Consider the following 27,390-nt stretch of genomic DNA (forward strand, 5'->3'; position numbering starts at 1 on the left):
AGGCCCTTTACCTCCTCGGTGACATTGGGCAATTACTGTCACCTCTTGGAACCTCTGTCCACGGTTGCAACTTTGGGATAATACGTGTCATGATTGTATCTCAGAGAAAAATGAGTTTCTGAAGACTGTGACCTTGAAGTCCTTGAAGTTGCAAATTTGACTTTCAACACTTCACATCTGAGACATCTGCTCTCAGGCTGTTCGGAACAAACCAGAAGAACCTGGGGAGAGTGTCTGTCTCCTGATGAGTGGAAGAGGAGAGGTGTGTTGAAAGCCACTTGCAATTCACACATATTTAAAAAGCATAGTACCGAACTTCATGGCAGAGTGATGGTAGACAGAAAAACTTGATTTAAAACCATCCCCAACTTAAACGCTTTTCTTTGGTTCTGTATTTCTGGCTTTGCAAGACCTTGATTATCTCTATTATTGGATATCTCCAAATCAAAGGCTGATAAAGGCCACAGATACAGGTCATATGTGTTGAGGTGTGTAGCTATCAATCTATGTTTGCCCGGTTGGACTCATGGCTTGGGTACAGCATTCATCACTGCAGACAGTAGCAGCTCAGTATCCTGAGCTGACTCTTTGACTCTTACTCTCCCTGCTGATCTCCAGGTTACAAAGGTAGTTGACCAGTTACCTGCATAGCCAGGTCATGTTAAGTGCTACAAAAACTGCCTTTCAGGATGCTTTTAGGATATCTCTTTCTCCTGCCCTCTACTCCATTCATTTATGGACAGCATCTCTCCTCATTTTCTTCCAAAGTTTTAGAGAAGGAAAAAGGCAGAAAGAAAACCACAAGTGTTGAGGATAAGCTACGTATGAAAGAAACACTGGAATCATATACAGTGACCATATTTCCTAAAATAAGAATTGTAATTTGTGATCTGACAATAGAATAGGATATTTAAAATCCAAACTCAATTAGAAGACGAGAACACATGGTTTTCTTATTGAACACAACTTCAGTAAGATGTCAATATATTTTCAAGGAGTAAAATATGGTAGGGTCATTTACAAAGTTGGATAATTTATTGTCAGAGAGCATTAATGGAATAGGTAGGAAGATGGACTTTCTGAGGTTTATTCTAACAAATTCATTGATTCCTTCATACGTACACTCATTCAACAAGCACTTATTGAATATCTACCATATGCCACGGACTGCTGGAAACAATGTTAAAATTAAGGTGAATTTTAGAAAACAAAAGTTACATCTTTTGCACCCTGAATTTGTGGACCTTGTTACATATTTATTACCGATCTTGGCTGTGAAGAGCCACTTACTTATTCTGCTTCCACGGAAGGTTGTGCCAAGTTTGATTTCCAAATTTTAAATCAGATATTTTGGAAATGATAACAAATTTTCTAGACTAGGACAAGAATGATAATTGAAGGAAAGTAGGATTCATGAAGACGTCACCAAGGCATTAACGATAGAAGTAATGGTGAAAGGAACTGCTGTTTACCAAGCACCTACTCTGTGCCTGTCACACACTAGGCACTTCTTGGATATGGTGTCGTATTTCAATGGCTGCCAGAGAGGGCAAGACAAAACATAATAGTAACCATGCCATGCTTTCTTAAAACCTCTAAAAGGCATCTAGCAAGTCATGAGGAAGGAATCTCGCTGATTTGTTAAAGCTAGCTACCTAAAATCAGTAGATCCAACTAAAAACCAGATAGTCCAACAAGTAGAATGCTCTAAGAAGTCCTGTACCAGTCTAGTACAGTACCAGTCTAGTACACACACACCACCTGATGGTTGGAGTAGACACTGGTGATGGACTTTGTCTCCTAGTTTTTCCAGTAAACTGATTTTCCAAACTTGACCTTCCACATCTCCTCATCACTGACCCTAAAATTTATCAATAGAAAAGCTGAACTACCAGCTACTCAGTCTATAATTTCACACCTCTCTGACTTAACTTGCTCATCTTGCCCCCCACCCCCAGCTATGAACTTCTTTAATGATCTGGTTCAGTGTTGCCTCCTTAAGTTGCCTCCTTGGCTTCTTCAATGGTAGGAAGTCTCTTTCCTCAGAGTTCTATAGCACTTATCTTGTCCTTCTCTTACAACAAGGACCCTGTTCCTCTTTGAATTTCAGTTGCATGTTGTACTTGGTTTCCTCTCTATTCTCAGGACAATTGTTAGCCATCATCAAGCAATTAAATCCTTCTTTCTACACCACAGAGTCCATATGGGAAACAGATCTGTCACAAACCAATATCTGCAATTTGGAACATCTGCCCTGATGACTTACGCTTTGGGACATAGGTTTGAAATCTCTCTGTATCAGTGATTTTAGTATTTCTCTCTCCATTAAAGGGAGATGTCTGTGATATCAGTTGGGGTTCTTTGGTTGAAAGCAGCAGAGATGGATATTGGATGGATTTTTTTGTTCGTTTAAGTCTTTATTAAATAAAGACTACACAGAATCCCAAGGAAGGCAGAAGAACCAAATATAAAGCAGAAACCAGGGACCTGCCACAGGTATCACTGCCAGGAGAGGCAGGTCATTCTCACTCAAAATCTATTACTGGGATGAGCCAAGACCAGTCATTTATTGTAATTAGCTTTTATCACTCTGGTTGAGATTCCAAGTCTTGAGAGAGAGAGGCTGATTGGCCAGTCTTGGTTTACTTGCCTGCCTCTGGCTATTCTTACAGGTTGAGAGGACCCTTCAGCATCTGTTGTGAGAGGGTTTGATCCCTTGATTTGCCATAAAGCAGCTGTTTTCTACTCCATGCCACTTTTGGACCGTTAGTCCTTCAGTCTCATGTTAAAAATTATGTCTTCTTAAAGCCTATACCCCTTCTGAGAGATATAAGCTCTTGACTGTCATCTACACTTGATGGTTCTTATTTTTGTGTTATTAAAATAGCTCTTCACACTGTTGACAGCTCCCTCCTTTTTCGCAACATCTTCCCAACCCAGCAGGAGCTGGGTCCTATTGCTTTTCTACCCAGTCTTTCAAACTTCAAAGCTCTGGCTTCTCCTTATCTACTCACTCACACACACCTGCATTTCTCAGTATCGTGGACATGGAGCCATGCTGCCCAGGTCGCCTGAGAGAGGGACTTGCTGTCATAGCAGCTGTGAGTACAGACAAGAGACAGCTTTCAGCTCAGCCTGGTGTGGCCTCGACTGTCTCTCACATAGGATCCGTGCCCTTTCCAGGACGCATACCCAATGACTGACTAAGGCAGGATACAAAGGGCTGGTTATTGTGGCCGAATAAAGGACAATTCCGATAGGTTTTCCACCTAGAGAGACCCTCTTGGGGCGGCACTGCAGCTCACCTTCTCCCTTTGCTTAACCCTGCTTCCTCACTCCTTCTGCAGGGGTGCATTCCAAGTGCACGCCTTCCTCAGTGAACATCTTGAGCACACAGCTCTGTCTCAGAGGCCACACCCTGGAAAACCCAAACTCCAGCATGTGGGGTTTTTTTCTTTATTGCCTCTCTTTTCACACTATGTAGTTTTCCCTGCTCATCTCATCCCCTGTGGCAAAGTCAATTCTCTGTTACACTGAAGTCTGTATCTCCTGTCTAGATCTTTGTGAATGCTGGATGTGCATATTTAAGCTTTTTCTTTACATTTCTACTTGGATGGCCCATAAACATAAACATCTTAGATTCAAGGCAACCAAGACTGAATTAGTTTTTGTTTTGTTTTTTTCAATATGTTCATTCATGGGGTTCTCAGAAGACAAGAATACTGAAGTGGCTTGCCATTCCCTTCTCCAATATTTTGGTCCCCTGATGTGAAGAGCTGACTCATTGGAAAAGACCGTGATGCTGGGAAAAATTGAAGGCAAGAGGAAAAGGGGGGCACCAGAGGATGAGATGTTTGGATGGCATCACTGACTCAATGGACACGAGTTTGAGCAAACTCTGGGAGATGGTGAAGGACAGGGAAGCCTAGTATGCTGCAGTTCAATGGGTTGCAAAGAGTCAGACACAATTTATTGACTGAACAACAACAACAACAATTCTTCCTTTGAATCTTCATGATACTTTTTCTCTGATTTCTTGGGGCAAATATCGTTCTCTGTAGAGGACAGGGGTTTGGATCACTCAAGTGGTAGCATGATACTTCACAGGGAGATAGGCAGAGCATGCTTGTTGGTGATATTATAGCCTCCTCATTGGCCAATATCGAGAAATTGCTTTCTCATCCACCAAAAGCAGCAGTAGCAATTTAGGTCAAATCTTCTGTGCCTTGACTGCATGTAAATAAGCTTAAATCTGTTACAACATTTTTTCCTTTTTTAAATATAAATTTTAAAGATTACTTTCCCCCATTACAGCATTTTTTTTTTTTTTTTGGAAATGTATAAGCAGCATAGTTTGGTAAAATGTTTAATCACTGTGACATTGATCTAGGTGTTACTGTAATCGCTGGCCAAATATGCATGTTTTGGGAAGGTTCTGTCTTTGTAAAAGATTCACCCCGTTTTCAGATCTTCTCTCTTATGACATTTGTACTGGTAGCATTTGTGTTGTGAAAAAGAGTACAAATAAACACATATGTAACAAACTAGAATTTGTTAGCGTGACCTCAGCAACTAAAGGCAGCTGTACTTCATTGAAAAAAACAGTATCAGCAGCCCTCTATGATGCAGGTAAAATTCTGAGTTTCTCTAGAACTTGATGATACTGAAAACCATTTCCTGGACAACTGTGAAGGGGAATGGTAATATAAGACATAGCTAAGAGAACTGCCTGAATCTGCAGCTCGATGGGTTCTTTTTATCCTGGGACCCTCCTATCTAGCAGATCCTCCAAAATAACCATCACTGCCCTCTCCCAGCCCAGCCTTTGAAGAGAAAACCTGATTATCTCATGGTTTCCCTGTGTCATCCACACAGTTTATGTCCTGTCAAAATTTTTCCATTGGCAGGTGTCCAATTATGAAAAGTTTTACATTTTGATGGCTCTTAAAAGTGTTTTATGGGCACAAACAATGATGATTTAAAACTTTTGGTATCTAAAGAAGTACCAATAGACACATGCCCTTTATTTTTAATCTCACCACTCTCAGACGCATGCCATTTTGAAGCATCTTGAAGACACTTGCAGTCTTGAAAAAGCTAATTAAACTTGCATTATCTTTGTACTTAAAGGCAAAGTCCTGTTTCTAATGTAGGCGGTTTGCATTTATAAGTTCTGACAAGCTGTTTGGTACCAGACAGCCAAAAGTGATGAACAGTCTCAGCAGATTAAAATGTAAATTTGATTGAAGAAAACAATCTACAAAAATTTATGCTTCTGTATGATCTATGTGATTAAATGTTACTTGTTTCAAAGCTAGTGTTTCTGACACTTCCAATTACAGCTTTTGGAAGTTTTATTCCACACCATTTAATCTATTTTAAATGACTCTCCCTTTTAGGCTCTACACATAGTAATGCAGGTTTAGCATGAATCTCCAATACAAATTTAGAAATAATCTTTGTCCAGTCTGCACCAAGACTCATTCTATAAGGACATAACAAGCTTTAAAAGCTAAACATGCAATCCTCTTTCTTATACTGGATCCCAGTATAGCTAGAATTGTCCTTTTTTAAAATTGTGGTAAAACACACAGCATAGCATTTATTCTCCTAACCACTTTTAAGTGTACAGCTCACTGGTGTTAACTATAGTCACATTGTTGTGCAGTTACATTTCTAGAATTTTTTTATTTTGAAAAACTGAAATTCTATATCCCTTGAACAGTAGCTCCCATTCTCCACTCCATCCAGCCCCTGGCAACAACCCTTCCAGTTTATATTTCTGTGACTTTGGCCATATTAGATACCTCATATATGGGAACTCCTGCAGTATTTGTCTTTTTGTAACTGAATTATTTCACTTAGCATAATATATTCAAAATTTGTGAAGCAGGATTTGTAGCATTTATAAGATGTTTTCTTTAAGGCTGGATGATATTCTGTTGTATGTATATGCTACTCTGTTTAACAATTCATCTGTCTATGGCCATTGGGGTTGCATCTCTTGGCTACTGTGAACAATGCTATATTGAACATGGGTGTGCAAATATCTCTTCGATTCCTGCTTTCAGTCCCTTTGGCTATACCCAAAAGTGGAATAGCTGGATCATATGGTAATTTTATTTTTAATTTTTGAAGAAAACCCCATACTGTTTTCCATAGAGGCTGCAGCATTTTATATTCCCTCAGGGCTATTGTCCCTTTTATTACAGACTACAATAACTAAATATTGAGTGATGTTAGTAATTATTAAATAATAGTAAAATGCTGATAAGATTATTATGCTATCATATAACTGAATTTTCAGTGCTTTGCATTAGTTTGAAACAGTAAATTTAGTGGTATGCCATTTTGCCATGCTTTAGTTTTGTTTTGTTTTTGTTCTTGGATTTGGACTCTCAGAGCACTGCTCTACGATGTGCTGTGTGCTGTGCTTAGTCACCGAGTCGTGTCCAGCTCTTTGCAACCCTGTGGACTGTAGCCCGCCAGGCTTCTCTGTCCATGGGATTCTCCAGGCAAGAATACTGGAGTGAGTTGCCATACTGTCCTCCAGGGGATCTTCCCAACCCAGGGATCGAACCCAGGTCTCCCGCATTGCAGGCAGATTCTTTACCATCTGAGCTACCAGGGAAGTCCTGCTCTACCATAAACTGTTATAAATGAGACTTCCATGTAATTCAAAGAAAATTATAAGCCAAGGTAAAGAAAGAAAATTTCCATTTCCAATGGTTATCTTAGTCTGAGGAAAATTCGCTGTGAGCTGCTAGGGTAGAATTTGCCTGATAAAGCCCCATCAAGTGAGCAGGGTCACCTTTTGGCATTGTTATACTGACATCTTACCTGGGATGTGACATTGCATCCCTGCCTGGTACTTCTGGGTCACTTCTGTTGCAAAAAGCTTCCTGGATTCATGAAGCTGTGGCTTCACTTGGTGGGGACACCCAAATGTCGTTGGAATTTACTTGTGTGTGTGTGTTGTCATTGTCAGAAGTTTACCATGGTTTTCCAGAAGATAAAATGATTTCACATATATAAAAACACGTTTAACTCCAAATTGATCTGTACAGTTAGTGCCATTCCTATTAAAATTCAGCAAGATTTTTTATAGACACAGATAACCTTCTAAAATTCACATGTAAAAGGCACAGAATATAGAATAGATAAAATAGTTTTGAAAAAGAAGAATCAAGTTGTAGAAATTACCTGATTTTAAGTCTTACTACATAGAGTCAAGATAATTGGCAGAGGGTAAGTACATAGATCAATGGAACAAAACAGAGAACCCAGAAGAAAACCCATACAATACACCCAACTGATTATCAAAAGCACTCTAATAAAGAAAAGCCCTGTATTATCACAAAATCCTATTTTTATTGATTTCAGCCTCTCTGCCTCTGGATTTTTATTTGTATCATCCACTTCAATTTGCAGTGCCACCTTCCCAGATTGAATGCTTCTCCCCACCTTCAGAGAAACCTTCCCTGATCATTCCGGCCTGAAATAGTATTTTTACTTCCAACTTTAGGAAGAAGCATTTAGAATTTCTGGTCAAGGGTCTAAAATGGGAAATTAAAAGATATTATAGTATCAAAGATTAAAGCAAAAGACTAAAGTAGAGTAAAACTTAACTGCAGAGATTGCTGTGGCCTGATTTTTTCTGCCAAGTTTTAAAACTCTTCTGAAGAGGGCCAGTAAACTTATTGAGGCAAAGAGCTATTTCTGTCTTATTCACTGCTAAATGTATCTCTTTATTTGGCACATGAATTTGAGCATTGTGCCTACTAGGCATCTAGGTAGGCCCTGAGCCCAAAAAGGCAAGCAAAGGCCAAACACAACTCTTGAACTTCTGTGTTTTCACTACACCATCTAGCTCTCAAATCAATACCCTCAGGAAGTATTTGTTGACAGACTGAATGGCTAAATTGAGGTTACAGAATGAGGGAAGCAATAGTAGCCACCCCATAAAGACCAAGAGACATTGCATAACGGGGTATTTTCTACCTAACATTTGTCTAGCTTCGACTTCCCAGAGGCATAGCATGCATGTTTCAGCCAAAGCTTCTCTTTGAAATAAAAACAGGTCTCTGGCTACTAAGCAGTCCCAGCCTCAAGGCTCAGGTCTCCAGTAAAATGGCGATAAGACTAAAACAGAGAAATCTCTTTTCCTTGAGGTTTCCATGTGGCTTGACACCTGCCAGTCCCTAAATGGCTTTCCTACTGAGTGGGGTCAGACACAGAGTGGATGTGTCAAGTAGCCAGTGTACTGTAGCTAATTTTAAAATGCACAAGTGCCTTGAAGAATGCCAAAGGTGGAAACGTACTGCCTCAGGATACATCAGATAGAATCATAAACACTCAAACATCCAGAGCAGTGCCAAACCCGGTCTCAGCCTGAAGCCCTGAAAGGGAGTGTGGGGCGTAGTTTCCTTAGTTGCTATTGTTCAGTCACTACGTCGTGTCCGACTTTTTGTGGCCCCCATAGACTGCAGCCTGCTAGGCTCTTCTGTTCATGGAAAATTTCAGGCAAAAATCCTGGAGTTGGTTGCCATTTCCTACTCCAGGGGATCTTCCCAATGGAGGGATTGAACCCCTGTCTCTTACATCTCCTGCACTGGCAGGCAGATTCTTTGCCACTGCGCCACCTGGGAAACCGCATGTAAATTATACCTGAACATAATTGATTTTTTAAAAAGAAGAATGAGAACCAAAAAAAAGAAAAGAAAAACAGCAATGAAAGTGACCATTGGTTTGGTCTTGAATAGAATCCAAAGCTTGACTTCCAATACAAATTAAAAATCTGACCATAACTTCAAGATAGGTATTCTGCTGGGCTGTTCTATCCAGGTGCAGCACCCAGAGACTGGGATAATACATTGGAAAGCTTTTTTTTTGCTTCTCTACCAAAAATTAGACTGTTTTAAATCCTCCTCCTCCTTTTAAGCTTTTTCAGGTCAATTTCTCCAAGCCCTAGGGACCACAGAGGTTTGCTCATGAACAACTCTGTGCTGACTGTAGATCAGGAAAAGGCAGACTGGAGAAAGGGTTCCCAAGGATTTCAGTTTGAGCCCTTACTTACTGCTCTTCACTGCTAATACTGTGCTGCTAATATTCCCAGAATCTACAGAGTAAAAATGCATCTGGGCATAGGACCACAGGCCTGGGTCTGGAATGCTTTCCTGCTGGTTTATGGCCAGACATATAATATGTTTTCTGGCCATACACACTAGATCTATGCTGAATCATCAGCTTGGAAACATTTTCTACTTTCAAATCCTGTCCTGAAGCATTTGGCATCATTTCTTTTCCTTTAGAATTTTTGTGCTCATTGTGAGAGTGAATGAATTTGGTCTTGCTAATAACAATGCCTGATAACAAAGGACTAATGCTAATAACAAAGGACTGATGCTGAAGCTGAAGCTCCAGTACTTTGACCACCTGATGCTAAGAAGTGACCCCTTAGAAAAGACCCTGATGCTGGGAAAGATTGAAGGCAGGAGGAGACGGGGATGACAGAGGATGAGATGGTTGGACGGCATCATTGACTCGATGGACATGTGTTTGAGCAAGCTCTGAGAGTTGGTGATGGGCAGGGAAGCCTGATGTGTTGCAGTCCATGGGGTTGCAAAGAGTTGGACATGACTTTGCGACTGAACTGAACTGAATAAAAATGCCAGCCATTTCAGCAATATTAAAAGCACCTTTTCATTCTTTAGTGTCAATTCCAACACCATCTCCTGAGGGAGGGCCCCCCTGATTACTTTAGTTAACGCAGACATCTCTCTGCTTACATCCTTGTGTCACCCTCAATCACTTTGCCATGTGTGATTGTCTTTACGGTGCTCATCAATATCTGAAATGATCCTGGTCTTACTTATTGGCTGTCTCCTCCTTGTTAGAATGTCATCCTGTGAAAAACGGGACCAAGTCTACCTGTTCACAATATCCTGAAACAGTGCTCAACTCAGAGCAGGTACATAATGAATATTTTGGAATGAATTCAGCTGTACAATATGGGGAGACATTTAAACAGTTATGTAGAATCTACATTTGAATTCCCTCAAATATCTCTGTTTATATTCTTCAACTGTAAACATTGTTAAAAATTTAAAGTTAGATTTCAAGTTGTTTGTCACCTACTGATGAGAGATCTGTAGACAATAGTTGACAAAATGCAAATTGCTTTTTAAAGCACTTTAATTCCCTTATAAAGATCTTTTAAGTTCTTAAAGTAAAACTAAAGTTTGGTCTCAGTGAATGTACTTAATATTATTAAGCTATTAAGCAGATATGCATATTTGCTTTATGTAGATATCAAAGAACTTCAGTTGATTTTTTGCCCTTTTCATGGTTCAGAGAGTCCTATTTCAAAAGTGTAAATAAAAGTTAACTGAAAATATGGAAATGTCCAGAGTAAATTCACCTAGTGAATAAAATTGCAATAAAGCGAGGAAAAGGTATGCAAACAAAGCAGGCAATGTTCTGTTTTTCTTTGATTTATTGCTGAAGGAAAAGAAAAAAGTAATGATGATTCAACACTTCCAAAAACCTTCCTCATTTTAAACTATTTAATGAAAAAATTACAGTATAAAAATGCAGCATGAAGAAAAATATAAAAACAGGAATTTCCATCAGCTTAAAGAAGAAGTCTGAATGGAGAGTACAAAAGAGCACTTTATTTTGAATAGAGATTTGTTTCTTTTCTTAAGTGCATGAGTTTGAACACTTACCCCGAGTTTCGGTCTCATTGTCTTTGGCCTCCTCGACATCACAAAAACTTGTTTTTCCGCCTGGGATTGGTTGCTGTAGTGGATTGAATTGAAAATTATATCCATGTTGTAATCCTTAGTACTTGCACATGTGACTTTATTTGGAAATAGGGTATTTATTTAATTTATTGAATGGAAGATACTTCAAATTCTGTAGTGGCTGATAATTTTCAGAAGCTTCATATATGTGATTCCACATAACCTCATAATGACCCTCTCTCCCTGTCTACCTCTATGCTGTCCCTCCCTCCCCACCGGTAACCACCAGTCTGTCCTCTGTATCCTGAGTCTGCGAGACTGTTTCTTCTTTGTTTTATTCACTATTTTGTGGTTTTCTTTTAGATTCCACATATAAGTGTGGAATACATACAGTATTTGTCTTTCTCTGTATGACTTATTACAGCTTATCACGGTTCCCTCCGAATGTTTCAGTTTTGCTGCAAATGGCAAACGAAATAGGGCCTTTACAGATAAAATTAAGTTAAAGGTTTCCAGATGAGATGATCCTGGATTTTGGGTAACCCCTAAATCCAATAATTAGTGTTCTTATGAGAAAAAGAAGAGGGAGATTTGAGACCTACTGACAGAGGAGAAAAACCAGAGAGAAAAAACAGGGGCAGCAATTGGAATGATGTATTTAAAACCAAGGAATGCTAAGGATTGCCAGAAGAGAAGCTAGGGGAGAGGCATGCCGTAAATTCTCCCTCTGAACCTCCAGAGAGAACCAACCCTGCCGACAACTTGATTTCAGACTTCTGGCCAACAGTGAAAACTTACGTTTCTGTTGTTTCATGCCACCAATTTTGTGGTAATTTGTTACAGCAGCCCCAGGAAATAAACACAGTTGTACACAGCACACCTCATTTTATTGCACTTTGCAGGCACTGCATTTTTTTACAAATTGAAGGTTTATGGCTACCCTACCTCTCGAGCAAGTCTGTGCTTCGTCTCTCAGTCATGTTCGATTCTTTGTGACCCCACGGACTGTAGCCCGCCAGGCTCCTCTGTCTACAGGGATTCTCCAGGCAAGGATACTGGAGTGGGTTGTCATGCCCTCCTCCAGGGGCTCTTCCCAACTCAGGGATTGAAGCCAGGTTTCGCCCACTACAGGCGGATTCTTTACCGTCTGAGCCACCGGGGAAGCCCATGAATACTGGAGTGGGTAGCCTATCCCTTCTCCAGGGGAACTTCCCAACCTAAGAATCGAACTGGGGTCTCCTGCATTGCAGGTGGACTCTTTACCAGTTGAGCTACCAGGAAAGCCCAGTTTGTGTCATTTTTCCAACAGGACTTGCTCACTTCATGTCTCTGTGTCACATTTTATCAATTCTAACAATATTTCAGAGCCTCCCCCAGCAAAAAAGACTGTGACTCGATGAAGGCTCAGATGAGGGTTAGCATTTTTTTTTTTTGGCAATAAGGTATTTGTAGATTAAGGTATGTACAGGTTTAAGATCTAATGCTATTGCACACTTAATAGACTATGGTATAGTGTAAACATAACCTTTATATGCACTGTGCTGTGCTTAGTCACTCAGTCATGTCCAACTCTTTGTGCCCTGCCAGGCAACTTGGTCCATGGGGGTTCTCCAGGCCAGAATACTGGAGGGAGTTGCCATGCCCTCCTCCAGGGGATCTTCCCAACCCAGGGATTGAACCTAGGTCTCCTGCATTGCAGGCAGATTCTTCACTGTCTGAGAAACCCCCAAATTCAATGACTTGCTTTATTGCTATATTGGCTTTATTTCAGTGGAACTCAACCTGCAAGATCTCCAAGGTGTGTCTATTATGACTTAAGTAAAGCGTCTTTTTTTATGTCTAAAAGTTTGCAGAACAAGTCATCTTGTTACTTTGTAGACCACCGTGGGGCACTGTAATCTGCATCTCTGGGAAGCAGCTTTTGAACCGTCCTTAACGAAAGCTTCTGTAGGCTCTGCTGCATTCTAGAATTTACTTGGGGAACAACAGTGACGATTTTAAGACTCAGGAAAAAGAATCTCAACCACCTGGGGGCCAATTGAAAGCTCACTTTTCCACTTAGTAACACTTAACATTCTTAGGGGACAAAAATCATTTAGTAACAACATCCCTAGGAAGTAAAAGCAAGTTTTCCTTGAAATGATTGCTTGGCAGGGTTATTCTTTATTCTATAATATTTAGTTTGTCATATGAAAAATGTATTTCAAATTGCTAATAACAAAAGTAAAAGTAGAGGAGGGGTGAAGATGAAGGTCTGCATTCTTCAGTGTGTTTACTACATTCACCAAGGGCTTGGGCTATATAATATTACATTTATAATTTTATTGTTGTTTTGTTGCTAAGTTGTATCCAGCTCTTTTGTGACCCCATGGACTGTATCCTGCCAGGCTTTTCAGCCCATTTTCCAGGCGAGACTACTGGAGGAGTGGGTTGCCATTTTCTTCTTCAGGGGATCTTCCCTACCCAGGGATCAAACCCACATCTTCCGCACTGGCAGGTGGATTCTTTACCACTGAGCCACCAGGGAAGCCCGACTTTATAATAGATAAAAATTTAGAGCAGTTCTATTTATTTAAAATGCATTTGAACTTTCAAAGCTCATAACTTTACCATTGCCTAGTTACTTAAACAAGAAATTTTAGAAACATTGTTGACAACTCTTCTCTCTATCCCCAAATTCCCCAAGTATTTTCTAAATACTTGTCGTTTGTTGAACTGTCTTAAAAATGGCTCATATCATATCGAGACTAGACGTTCATAGCATCTTTCTAACCGGTCTCCCAGCCTCATTATCTATTTATTCCGAATCCTACTTATTATTATAAATAATCTATTATTCTATTTAATCCACCATCCATACTATTTCTTGGGTTATATTCTTTTTCTATAACAAGTCACATGATGTGAATACAAATTCCTCAGCACGATACAAAATACCTTTTCTTTTCTGGCAGTCGTCAATCTGTGCACACAGAAGTATGAATTCTGTGTAGACAGAATAATAATTCTGAACTAACATTAAACTCTTTTAATGGAGATACAGGCTAGTGTTTCTCAAACTTTAATGTGTATAAAAATCACCTAAGGATCTTATTAAAAAAAAGACAAGAAGGATGGGTGGGGCTTGAGCGTCTGTGTTTCTAATTAGCTCCTAGGCATTCCAGACGTTGCTAATTCATGTATCAACCTTTGAGGGGCAAGGATAGAGTGAAGCCTTAAGCTAAATGTCTAAGTAAACACTTCTCTTTCTGAATACAAATGTGGATCCTCTTCCATTTCCTTTTTGGTTCTCTGCCAGCGTCTTCTATGAAAGCCCAGGTAATAGAGTAAAGTCCTTGAAGACAAAGACCACAACTCCTTCCTCCTTGGTTCTTTACTCCAGGGTCTAGCACAACATTCTGACATACTGACACATAACAATCGTTCTACAAGCTGTCTGCAACTATAATAACAGTTAGTAGATTAATTTATCACAAGAACTTCACAGACAGTGCTGAGGGGCTGCAGACAGGAGCTTGAAAGAGGGGGACTGTTTTTCCAGTTTCAGTTTGAGTCAGGTGTGGGTTAGCCGCTGAGTCTAGCCAACGGGATGTGCCATATGCCGCTCCTGACCCTGGCCCACAGAAACTTTCCACGTGTGGTCCTGCATGGTCTGTTCCTCCATGGGCTTGATGCAGACCTGCGCAGTGGCTGTGGAAGCCAGCTGGTGAAGGTGGCAGAGACAAAAGAGGGAAGGAGTCTGTGACCTGGTATTACTGATTGGAAGAGAGCCACCTGCCGTTCAGGACCACTCATTTTTGGTCTTTCATAACTGAAAAAGAAAAGTCTTGTCTTTTTTGAGCCTTTATAGATTTGAGGGTCTGTTTTTATGGTAGATTGCTTATCCTACTTGAAGCAGTTGGAATTTTGTAATTTGGCAGAATGATGCATGATATTAGTGTCAGATCAGTGTTGTTTTTAAACTGGTTATGGTTTTCAATTTCGAGGGGAGGGATGCTTGTAAATATAAATTCCTGTTAAATTAGCGTTCTTTTTATATACCCACTTAAAAAGGTATTTGAACCAGGCTAGTTGTATACCATTAAAACCATGTTCTTATTTGAATAGTTACTGTTTTATTTAAAATTTAAAAAAACCCACTTTATTTAGAATGTGTAAAACTGTATCTAGTTAAAATGTATCTAGTTTTACCAGTGAAGTGCAACATAGAAATTGCAGATCTAATGTTTTTGTTACAATAATTAGTAGCAAAATTATGAGTAAATTTGAGATACTAATGGTTCCTAGGGAAATTTCTAAAATAGAGATGTTTTCAAACATGTAACCCATGAATAAACAGAACTGCTTTTTGAAACTATATTCTAATGACTAATATTAGAGAGCACCATGATAATTCAAAGTCACCTCTCTGTGTAAACAGCTCCTATAAAATGCAATCATTCCTCCAAGTTGGAAGTAGGAAGGATGAGGAATATAGCAGAATGTTTGAATAAAAATGTCAGAGACATAAAAAAGTATAAGAAATATAAGGAAAATCAAAAGTGTTCTGTTACAAGTTATTACTAATCCTTGCAATTTCACTTATATAATCACATTATTTATAATAAAAGCCCTTTATAATTATTGGCAGTAACATATATTGTCCAACTCTTCGAATAAATGAAACCGAAGGGATTTCTGAGCCTTTTCATTCCAAAAATGGAACATAGAAACTGATTTCCATATAACAGGTTTTTGTGGAAATAAATAACTAAATGGTCAGATATGCTTTGCCTTACATCTGTGAGTATCATTTGTGGACAGGTTATTATTTATAGAAAATGTGATTTGTCTTAAAATATGAAAAACATAGGTAAGTGTGTTTTCTTATATTATACATTTCTGCAAAACAAACAAGGAAAACTCCATTAACCTATTGAACCAGAGTGATAGTCTTTCAGATAATAGTTATCAGTTGCCAGGAATTCCTGATACTCTGAGGCAGAGGATGTTGGCATCAGTGGCCATCAAACAGGCCCCTCCTTTCTTTTAGTCAAATGTTTCTGTCTGTGCCTTCACCAGAGTTTTCTCTCCCAGATCAAGCAGGGGGAAATAAGTCAGATACTGCTGTGATTTGAGTTTTGAATTTATTTCTTCTCTTTCTGAGGTTTGAACAAAATGTTACAAGGTATAAGCAGAGTTTGCAAGCCAAGGAGGCAGGCTGAATCTTGCCTGTAGATGAGTTCTGTTGGCCTGGACAGTGTCCTTGTTTTTCTCAGGAGATTGTACAAAATCACTGTGGATGGTGATTGCAGCCACGAAATTAAAAGATGCTTGCTCCTTGGAAGGAAAGTTACGACCAACCTAGATAGCATATTTAAAAAGTAGAGACATTACTTTGCCAACAAAGGTCCATCTAGTCAAGGCTATGGTTTTTCCAGTGGTCATGTATGGATGTAGGAGTTGGACTGTGAAGAAAGCTGAACACCGAAGAATTGATGCTTCTGAACTGTGGTGTTGGAGAAGACTCTTGAGAGTCCCTTGAACTGCAAGGAGATCCAACCAGTCCATCCTAAAGGAGATCAGTCCTGGGTGTTCATTGGAAGGACTGATGTTGAAGCTGAAACTCCAATACTCTGGCCACCTGATATGGAGAACTGACTCATTGGAAAAGACCCTGATGCTGGGAAAGATTGAGGACAGGAAGAGAAGGGGATGACAGAGGATGAGATGGTTGGATGGCATCACTGACACAATGGACATGGGTTTGGGTGGACTCCGGGAGTTGTTGATGGACAGGGAGGCCTGGTGTGCTGCGGTTCATGGGGTTGCAAAGAGTTGGACACGACTGAGTGACTGGACTGAACTGAACTGAACTGTACAGAAAAGAAATATGGACTTGGAGCTTCTTTCAAAACACTTGAAGTTCTATCACTAGTGGTTCAAGATCCTGCTTGTGGGTGATCAAGTGAAGCTGAGGGCCTGCCATCCCCTTTTGGTGGGAAGAAACTTTCTGCCTTCTCCCCCTGTTTTATTCTCCCAAAGCTTAGATCTTGCATTTAGCTGTCTATACCATGCTAGCATTTTGGTTTGTAACTCCTATAAAGAGGAATGTAGAGGATATATGGAAATCAGGAAGAACACATCAAATAATATCAGTTAATGAGCTACTGTGATTACAGGAAAAGCATAATAATGTTGTTAAATTATTTTATCTAGTTAATAAAATATAATAATTTCTGAGAGAAAAAAACAAATCTATATTTTCCAAAAATTGTTGCAATAAACTGATCTAAAGCTATCATAACAGACTGGCAGGCATCCTAGACTATCATCTCCACGTTCCAGTTGCTAAAACCAACATTCCCTGGTATGCTGTTCCATTTTGTAGAAATATCTCAAAAACTGGGACATTTAGGAGCTGATAAAGATTATGGTAAAAGAAGGAGTTTCACACAAAAATGTGAATTATTTAAAGACAGGGAATTCTTCCTTTCGGCAAAAATACAGAGAAAAGTGGAAGGTGAAAAGAGTGTTAGGGCTTGCAGGGCCCTTAGGAGTTATGTAGCCCAGGCTTTAATTTTGCGGTTGAGTCCATTCACCCAGAATCAAACTAGGAGCTAAGGTGAAGTCAGGGGTGAGGTGAAGTCATGCCCGGATGCCCAGCAGAGAGCTTTTCATCACTGCGAAAATCCCTGGGGAGACTGCCCAGGGTTTTAGAACCATTTGGATGTTTGAGTTGAGAATAACCAGTTTAATCCTATTACCTTACCTGTGAGGAGGTAACTGGAGATGATTCAGGACATAGGCCAGAAAGATCCTCATTAAAACCAGGAGGACTACTCAGCGTAGTCTCTTTCTTGGCCTGTTCAGCCTCTTCTCATGCCTTTTTCCTCCATGTTCACTCCTCTTTGGCCGAACAAGTATTTCAGTATGACCCTGGAAGCTTCCCTATTCAGGGCCCAAGCAAGTCTTAGTCCTTTATTCTAAAATACTCTTCTTCTCCCTTTCTGACTCATTCCACTGCTCAAGCTTCATCCTAAATGTTACTTTCCCAAAGAAACCTTTCCTGACCTACCTGATTAGGTGGGTCTCCCTAGAAGTCCCTTTCAAAACTATTAGCAAAAGAAATAACTTCACTTTGTGTGGCATTAGAGGCCAGTACATTCTTTGGGTTCACTTTGTTTTAATCACTGTATTGACTTAAACTTTACTTTTCAAATTACATAGTGAAAATGTTAAGGGTTCCATAGTGCTTGTTATGCAAAATAGGATCCCTGTTCCTGATCTCTGCTCAACCACCTTATTTCTGCTTCCCAGAAAAAAACACTTTCAACTCTTTGTGTGTGTGTGTGCATGTGTGTGTGTGTGTATTGGTGTTAACTCTATATTTCTTAATAATACATACTGAGGTTTCTTGATTTTGAAAATTTAGCTGCTGATTGCCTACTATAGAAAGTGAAGTCATATCTCTTTTACATCCCTCCCTTCTCACACCTAGACACACTTCCCCTCCCAGTACATTTATATCGTAATTCCTGGTTAGATAAGTATATGGTGTTCTTACTATTCTGAATACGTGTTATGCACAACTGAGCCACATGATAAAATGCTATAACATTTCCTTTTTTTAGATACTACATATTCCTTTTATATAAATTTTATGTTCCCGACTCTTGGTAACTGCCCTGTTTTCTCTTTGGTTAGCTTTTAGTGTACCTCTTGCTAATTTATTCCCAGACTCTCTTGCATATGTATAAATCTCATCTCAGGATGTGTGAGCACATCAGATACTAATTTCCTCTTCTGGAGATAGCCATCCTCCTGCTGCAGGCTAAACAGCTCGTCTGCCACACTGGCTCTGCCACTGTTGCCTGGGACTTTCCTGCGCTGTTGTGTACAATGCCCTCTTGCTCTCTTCTACCGTGGGATATCCTGATTTCTAGGTCCCTTTCTCAGAGGTTACAGACTACTCATTTCTAAAACATTAGGATGAAGTAATATCAGAACAAGAGCCATAGAACCTCAAAGGAATAGAGGCACTGCCTTCTTTTTATACCAGATATTTAATCACATTTTGTGTTTTTAAAGTTGTGCTTGGTTTTTTATGCCATTTCATGTAAAATAAATCCTCCCTTTTAACAGCTATGAGTGACTATTTTTAGTTTTAATATATTACCTTTCAGGAAGGTAGCAAGGGCAATTGAAGATATGTTAAATATATATCACCGTTAAATCATGCGGATAAAAGTGCTTTTTCACTTTTGAAATTACAGCTTCATATATAAAGGATTGAGTAAAATGGGTGACAGGTTTGTAATGTGCTCAAGTGGGACCATTTATATTTTATGATACCTAAGATCAAAGAGATGAAATGTACAGTATTCAAATATGGGCTTAAATACTTGTAACTAGCAATCCCAAATGGAATCTTAGTTAAGATTTTTAAAACAATATGCACTAAACATCTTTTCAAAACAATACACCCTAAGTGTTAGTTACTTAGTCGTGTCCGACTCTTTGCGACCCGTTGGACTGTAGCCTACCAGGCTCTTCTGTCCATGGGATTCTCCAGGCAAGAATACTGGAGTGGGTTGCCATTTCCTCCTCCAATACGCATTAAACTACAGTAAAATTAAGAACTTCTGTTCATTAAAAGAAATCATTAAGAGAGTTCAAAGCCAAGTTACACATAGAAAAAGATATCTATAATACATATGTTTGAAAAGAAACAAGTCATTAAGAAAGAGACATACTAGTAAAAAAACGCAAAACCTTGAATAGCATTTTATAAAAGAATATTCTGATATCCAGTAGGCACGTGATAAAATGCTCAACACCATTAGGTATTCTTCCATGAACCCACCAGAATGGCAAAAATTAAAAAGGCTTACTGGTTGATGAGGATGTGGAGGTACTATAACCTCAGTGTATTGCTGGTGGGAACATAAAATGACACAACTGTCATGAAAAACACTGAGGGAGCTACTCAACAAATTAAACATGGAATTACCATATACTGTAGCAATTCCACTTATGGCCATTTGCCCCAGAGAATCTGGAATCAGAAGCTTGAACAGATATTTGCACACTAATGTTCATAGTAGTATCATTCACAGAAGCCAAAAGATTAAAACAACCCAAATGTCTATTGATGGATAAGTAGATAAACAAATTATGGTATATACCTACAATGGAATGTTATTCAGCCTTGAAAGAAATGAAATTCTGATATATGTTACAACATTGATGAACTTTAAAGGCATTAAAGTACCTAAAATAAACCAAACATGCAAAGATAAATACTATATGGCTCCACTTATAAAGGTACCCCGATTAGTCAAATTTATAGAGGACAGAAAGTAGAATGCTGGTTGTCATAGCCTGGGGATTACCAGCACTGGGAGTTACTTTTAATATGTGCAGAACTGCAGTTTGGGATGAAGAAAAGTTTCTGGAGACAGATAACAGTGATGATTGTACAACAATGTGAATAAATGTACTTAATGCTACTGAATTGTACACTTAAAAATAGCTCAAGCTCATTAATACCTGTGTTCTTGGAGCATAAGTGGATGAGAAAACAGATGATGGATAAGAAAAAAATGGTCAGATTCTTGTCCTTTGACAACATGGGCACAAGCAGGGTCCTACTTAGTACACAGGCCCAGTATAGAACTGTGTGTTGTGAATTATCATCCTCAGGGGAGCAAACCTCAACCAGTAGGGTATAAGAACTTCTCCCCAGCCCTCCTAAATAGATGATTCAAAGATATACTCTATACATTCCTCAAAAAGTCCCCAGAGGGGTCAAGCCCCAGTTGCCCCTGGAAGTGATCTTGATAATACAGGGTGCTCTGGCTTTATGTAATCCTCTGTTTTACTTTTCTCAATCTCTCACTGATGATTCATTTGATCTTTTCCCGCATAAACTACCCACTTTGTTTGGGGGAGAGGGTGGATCACTCTGGCCTAAGATGCAGAAACTTGGTTTCCTACTATCAAGGGCCTCAACTGTCCCCGAGAGCCTCAAAACCCTCCTCTGGATTTTCTGCATCTAACTGGCCAATGAACAGAGAAAGTATGCAGGAGAACCCAGGAGTTTAAATTGGATAGGAATGGAGATAGGATTCATCGTTACAGACCTACTTTCTATTGGCCAGGACTCAGTCACATAATTCCACTAATTACTGAGGAAGCTGGAGAAAGCATCCTTGTCCCCGGGAGGAACAGGAAAGAGGTTTGGTGAATACAGAGCATTGTCTCTGCCATAATTTACTATGAATTTACCATTCATAATCTCTTCAAAATTTTCTCTAACTTAGTATTTAATTTTATTTCTAAAGTGCAGAAAGGGATCTGCCTATTAGTCCTGTGTTAAATGAGGGAATGGGATTATAACTGATGCTTTATTATAAGTTATATTTACCAATTATAATTGATCATTGACAATCAGAGAACAAATTATAAGAAAAAGGGTCAGAACTTTCTCATTTTTATTGAATAAATAGAGGCCGGGATACCAGCAAATTTTTCTGGGTATGCTCTCTGAAAAAGAAGGTCCAAATCTGTCCAAGTATATGAAAAGAGAAGAAAACTCATTAGCACAGGGGTAAAGCCAAAGTTACATATATCCTTTTATGACCTTAACTGGTCTCTCAGCTTCTTGCAACCATGAAATTTCTTCCTCTTCAAAGAAACAAAATTAGATCCAGCCTGAAGAAGAACCTTACTCCTGATTCTGGCAAGAACCAGTTACAGGTTTGCCCCAGAGAAGTGCACTGGGATGAAATCCTAAGTGGAAAGGTCTTAAGGTAGAGGTCTACCAGGTTGTTTCAAAAGTTCTTTGGGAATAAAGACTGTGTCTTTTATTTGATGTTGTTATTAATTGTGCCGAGTAATTTCCTGCACATATGAATAATTCAGTAAATTATGATGATTCAGAGAATACAATAAATTCTTGTGTCATAAGTGAATGAGGGAGGGACCTTGATAGAAGGTTACACATATTGTAAATTAATTCCTGACCCGTTGCAGTATTTAGGATTCTGAACAATATGTAAAGTAAAAGGGTAAGTTAAACACGTAATTAAAATTACATACATGGAGAGAAGTGCATTTAAGAGGTGCAGTTTGAGTGGTCACATTTCTGTAGCTTTTTCGCGACCTTTCAGATTCCTTAGCTTTAAACTCAGTAAGAATCTTGAGAAATGGAGGTCAGGAAAGGTAATGAAGATTAGATCTTAATTTTAGCTGTTTACTCAATAGAGCTTGTTTTGGTCCCTGCCACGTGAGACAAGTCCCAAGCCGATATATTCTGGTGCCAAATATAGAACTCCACAATGTAAATAGTTGGTAGGTTTCAGTGGAAGGAACGAGTGAATGAATGAACGAATGAAGCGAGTTCAGAAGGGCGGTTTCTCTGAAGTACTCTAGGATTTGACTCCTAGAGTATCAGAGCCAATTTTCCAGTTTTGCTTAATAATTCCTGTACTATGATAAGGGTGAGAGCAAAGAGTAAATTATTAAATGAAACAATGAACATTAATAAGTAGGCGGTTCCGACATTGAGACCAATTCTGTCCAAACTAGGCTTCCGTAGTCTTTCCGTCCCTAACTACGGGAACAAGCCGGTAGTGATGTCGCGAGATTTGGAGATCGCGGGAAAACTTGTTTGCGAGTGTATTGGGGGGACACACATCGCGCCCGCGCGGGACATTCGAGCCTCTGACCCTCGGAACTCGGGCTGGAATGAGCCTCTGGGTGGACAAATACCGGCCTTGCTCCTTGGGACAGCTGGACTATCACAAGGAGCAGGCGGCCCAGCTGCGCAACCTGGTGAGTCGGCGGGACGGGGCGGAGAGAGCCGGGGGAGGGGAGGTGCGCCCCTCTGGGGTCTCGCGCCCCTCACGAGCGGAGCTTCGCTCTCCGGCTTTAGAAAGTGTCAGGTGCTGTGCAGAAAAGTAAAACAGGGACCGGGACAGACTGTGGGGCCGGGGACTGTGCTTGCAAACAAAGTCTCCCTGAGGACTCTCCTCTTTGATTTTCTTAACCATGGGATATGTTTTATTTTCTTTGTCCCGTTTTTTATTGTATAGGATTTGGAATAAATATTTGGGCAGAGATTTAGTATGTTAGTCTTGAGTTAATAGATTAAAGCACTCACCTGTTTACGTTTTAATTTTCAACTTAATAAAACTGTGAAACACTTGCAGCATAACTTTTATTTTTGCTGAGTTCGAAATTTAAAAAATGAAGGCTGTATTTGTGGAGCACCTCCTTTTTCCATGCACTGTATTAGGTGAATAGTTCCTTTCCTTGACACTTTTTTCTTTCAGTGCCAGCGATAGATAAGTTTGTAAAATATTAAAGTTCACTTAACAGCACTTCTGTTGATATTTATTTTTAAATGGTTATTTATAAAGTTACACTCCACAAGATTTTATGCATCTGAAGTTAAGGTCTGTGTTCTTGTCATCTTTATAAGCTTCACAGCACTGATCCCCAGGCCTGACTGAGCATCAGAATCACCTGTGAACATATTTAAAACACATAGTCTTGTTCTGTGATATAGAATTGTTAGCGGCCTACTCCATTCTCTTGCTCTTAACTTGTGAGATTACGCAGACCTGATTTCCAGCTCCCAGCATCTGCACTTGCTGGAGGCTTTTTCTTGCTGATACCTCTAAGCAGACTTGAAATGCCAGGGAATTAACGCCTTCTCCCCCGTTTTCTTTCCCAAGCTAGCAAAGGTTTGAGGAGAGGTAGTGTTCAGAATCACTGCAGATGGTGATTGCAACCATGAAATTAAAAGACGCTTACTCCTTGGAAGGAAAGTTATGATCAACCTAGATAGCATTAAAAAGCATAGACATTACTTTGCCAACAAAGGTCCGTCTAGTCAAGGCTATGGTTTTTCCAGTAGTCATGTATGGATGTGGGAGTTGGACTGTGAAGAAAGCTGAGCACCAAAGAATTGATGCTTTTGAACTGTGGTGTTGGAGAAGACTCTTGAGAGTCCCTTGGACTGCAAGGAGATCCAACCAGTCCATCCTAAAGGAGATCAGTCCTGGGTGTTCATTGGAAGGACTGCTGCTGAAGCTCAGTCCAATACTTTGGCGGCCACCTGATGGGATGAGTTGACTCATTGGAAAAGACCTTGATGCTGGGAAGGATTGGGGGCAGGAGGAGAAGGGGACGACAGAGGATGAGATGGCTGGATGGCATCACTGACTCAATGGACATAAGTTTGGGTAAATTCCGGAAGCTGGTGATGGACAGGGAGGCCTGGCGTGCTGCGATTCATGGAGTCGCAAAGAGTCGGACACAGCTGGGTGACTGAACTGAACTGAATGTATCATACTCCAGCTTCCCCATTCCTTGGGTGGTTTAATACTGTAATGTATTTTCACACTGGCTTCAGGTGTATCCCCAGCAGGATCAAGCTCCAGATGTCCAGAGTGGTATTTAAGTTGATAACACTTGTTGGCTGCCTTTCCCCCCTTTGCTTTCCTTCTCCCCTACAAAATTTTCCTTTACCTTCCGAATAAAACCAAATGCACTCATTTCCTATCAAAGGGACTCTTTGTAGAAGTGCAAACTACGGCAGGCATCACAGTCTCCATTACTGAATCTTAATCTTGTAGATGGAGTCCTGGAATCAGTCTTTTATTAAAAGTTTTTTTTAGCACATCTGATAGCCAGGTTTGGGATTTCTTGCTTTCTAGCATATAGTGTTGTATCTTACATGTACTGTGCTAGATATATAAGTTATATAGCATTAATCCCAGGGGAATATCGATTTCATAGTTAAAGATATGTCTGTCTCTATGTTCATTCACACACACATATTTTCAAACTTTCGTAGAGACACAAAATATTTCATACATAAAAAGTAGTTTCTACACATAGGAGCAATGGCTTCTTTAGGGAAAATGCCTTCTCCTTTTTATTCCAGGTGCAATGTGGTGACTTTCCTCATCTGTTAGTGTATGGACCATCAGGTGCTGGAAAGAAGACAAGAATTATGTGTATTCTACGTGAACTTTATGGTGTTGGAGTGGAAAAATTGAGAATTGAACATCAGACCATCACAGTAAGCATTTCACTTTGAAACAGAGAGAAATATATATATATGATTACCTCTTTTAAAAACAATTTTTATAAGAAACTATACAATAATGTGTTATTAATAGTATGTGTTTATTTTTTGTGTATTATTGTGGAGCAGGCTGTGAAAGGACATATGCAGATTGTTTATAATGATGATCTGCTAATAACTGGGGATGGTTGGAGGTTTCTGGAGGTAAAGGATAAAAGTGATCCACTAGAAACAGGATGTGCGATATGACCTAATGTATATAAAAACGTATGTCTACCTGTGCATTAAGAATAGGGCTAACATTAGTGGTGATTATCTAAAGTTTTATTTTTATAGTAAACATAAAGTGTTTATATAATTAGAAAAACAGTGAAATACAGATAATAGGAGAAATAGCCAATAAACATTAAAACTATTATCTTTGTCCACAGACTCCATCTAAAAAGAAAATTGAAATTAGCACTATTGCAAGCAATTACCACCTTGAAGTTAATCCTAGGTAAGTGGCTACTACGTAGAAATAAGCATTTTTAGAATAGTGGTGTTCAGACATTTTTAAAGAGTAGAATGCTTTTTTGATACGAAAATCATGTATGGAGAGACAAAATATAAAACAGATAAAAATGAAGCTGCCCTGTGTGAAATAGGGAGCCTAGAACCTTTCCACTTTCCCTTCTCTCTGAGACCCCTCCTCCAAGTCAAATATTTTTGATAATTAAGTTTTCCTGCTCTATAGAGCTCTGTGTGTTACACAAAGTACTTTGAATAGTCAGTAAGTTTTTCTTATATTGACTTATTCAGAACTGGTGAGCAAAGTATGTCTAAAAAGTTTGTAAATGCATGAGAAAATATTTTACAAAGTGGATTAGGATTACTAGTTCATTTTTTCCATTTTTGTTCAGTTTTTTGATTAGAGGGTATATTGATCTAATAATATTGAGAAAGACTTGATGGCTGTTTGGGAAAATAAACTAAAGCTGATTTCTTTGCCCTCTTTTCCTCATTAAGAGTTCTTTGTAGCACGAATAGTCAATTGGAGATTAAGCTTTTTGTTTTTCAGGTGTTTGGAATTGACATTCAGCCTAAATTAACCAGGTGACTTATTTTGGTTTGTGAGGTGCAGGGCTTAAGTGTTAAAGCAATGATATTGATATAAATGACTTGTAATGCCTATAAGTCAACAGCTTACAGAGTTCTGTTTTGTATCCTGAACTCCATTTGCTTATCCCATCCCCTTTCTAAGACCTTGAATCTGCTGGTACTGGAACAACTTGTCTAGGCTTGTTCTCACACCTTTGCTGTTTTGGGGATGGAGAAGAAGAATACAGATCAAGTTTGTTTTAACAAGTTATTTTTATATTTTGAATAGTTGTAGATAGCTAAGAAATTAGCTGTGACTAGGTATTAACTATAGTGGTTATAGTGGATACAGAAGTGTCAAAGTATTTGATACTGTTAATAGCTGTAGTTCTTTTTAAGTGGCAATAAACTTAATATTAAGAACATGCTTGGTGTTTTCAGTTTTTAATCAAATTGTAGTAGAGTATAGGAGTATGTTTAGTGATCCTAAAACATTTCACTTTTAGTTTTGTGAATGTAGTGTCACTCAGTTTGCTTAAAATTTTAATCACTGAAGATCTTCAACATTTTTCTTAGCTTACGAATAATAGCTAGTACTTATTAAATATTTACGTGTATATATTTACCACTATTTTTATTTTGTGTAGTGATGCTGGAAATAGTGATCGGGTTGTAATTCAGGAGATGTTGAAAACAGTGGCACAGTCACAGCAACTTGAAACAAGCTCTCAAAAAGATTTTAAAGGTATGTGATAATTTTTTTTTTTTTGGATGACGCAGACACTTAAATTATAAGCAGTGGGTATAAGAGGAAAATGTAATGAGGAATGTAAATTCCAACCATTTAGCAAATATTTATTAATCTGTTCTATGCCAACCACTATGCCACCTTTTTTTTTTTTTAAATATGTAAAAGTGAAGAAGAGAAACATAATCTCTGTGCTCCTACGAGTTTATAGTCTAATGAAGTTGACTTGTGGCAGAAAGAGAACTATTTGTGCCACCTGTTTGTTATTTTAGAATTAGTAAAATAGAATTAGTAAAATATTTAGATGAGTAATGGAAAAACACTTTAAAATAGGGAATTGCATGATTTAAAAATAATGATTCTTTGAACCAAAGTTATATGTTCATTATAAAATATTTAGCTAAACAAAAGAAAATTCAAATCAGCTATAATCCCACCATCCAGAGACCGTTACTGTTAACATTTCCAGTATTATGTGCATAACACCATATATTTTTACAACAGGTTTTTTGATAGATATGCCAATATTTAATGCTTTTGATATATTTTGCCAAATTCTTCATTTGAAAAAAGATAGAGATTTGTGCTACTGCCAGCAGTGTTTAAGAATGCCCATTTTAACATTTATCAATACTGGATAATTATTTTTAATCCTTGTCAGTTTTAGTGGAGAAAGTAAGCTGTACTTTTTCTTTAGTGAATGTGATAATTTTATCTCTTTTTTCATTGGTCATTTT

At 38.9% G+C, this 27,390-nt stretch overlaps 1 protein-coding gene across 2 annotated transcripts in view; it reads left to right on the top strand.

Moving 5' to 3' along the window:
• Positions 1-27,390, top strand: part of RFC3 (replication factor C subunit 3) — a 215,356-nt gene that overhangs the window by 179,748 nt on the left and 8,218 nt on the right. The window contains exons 1-4 of one of the 2 annotated variants that reach the window (XM_020873561.2): positions 22,344-22,562; positions 24,682-24,819; positions 25,257-25,324; positions 26,553-26,650. In XM_020873561.2, coding sequence (XP_020729220.1) covers positions 22,476-22,562; positions 24,682-24,819; positions 25,257-25,324; positions 26,553-26,650 — 391 coding nt within the window. In that variant the 5' untranslated portion in view covers positions 22,344-22,475. Of the gene's footprint in view, positions 1-22,343; positions 22,563-24,681; positions 24,820-25,256; positions 25,325-26,552; positions 26,651-27,390 lie in introns of those variants that run through there. The other variant, XM_070471791.1, reaches the window with a different exon arrangement.

The sequence above is a fragment of the Odocoileus virginianus genome, chromosome 8 (genome assembly GCF_023699985.2).
Source record: "Odocoileus virginianus isolate 20LAN1187 ecotype Illinois chromosome 8, Ovbor_1.2, whole genome shotgun sequence".
Taxonomy (NCBI): Eukaryota; Metazoa; Chordata; class Mammalia; order Artiodactyla; family Cervidae; genus Odocoileus; species Odocoileus virginianus.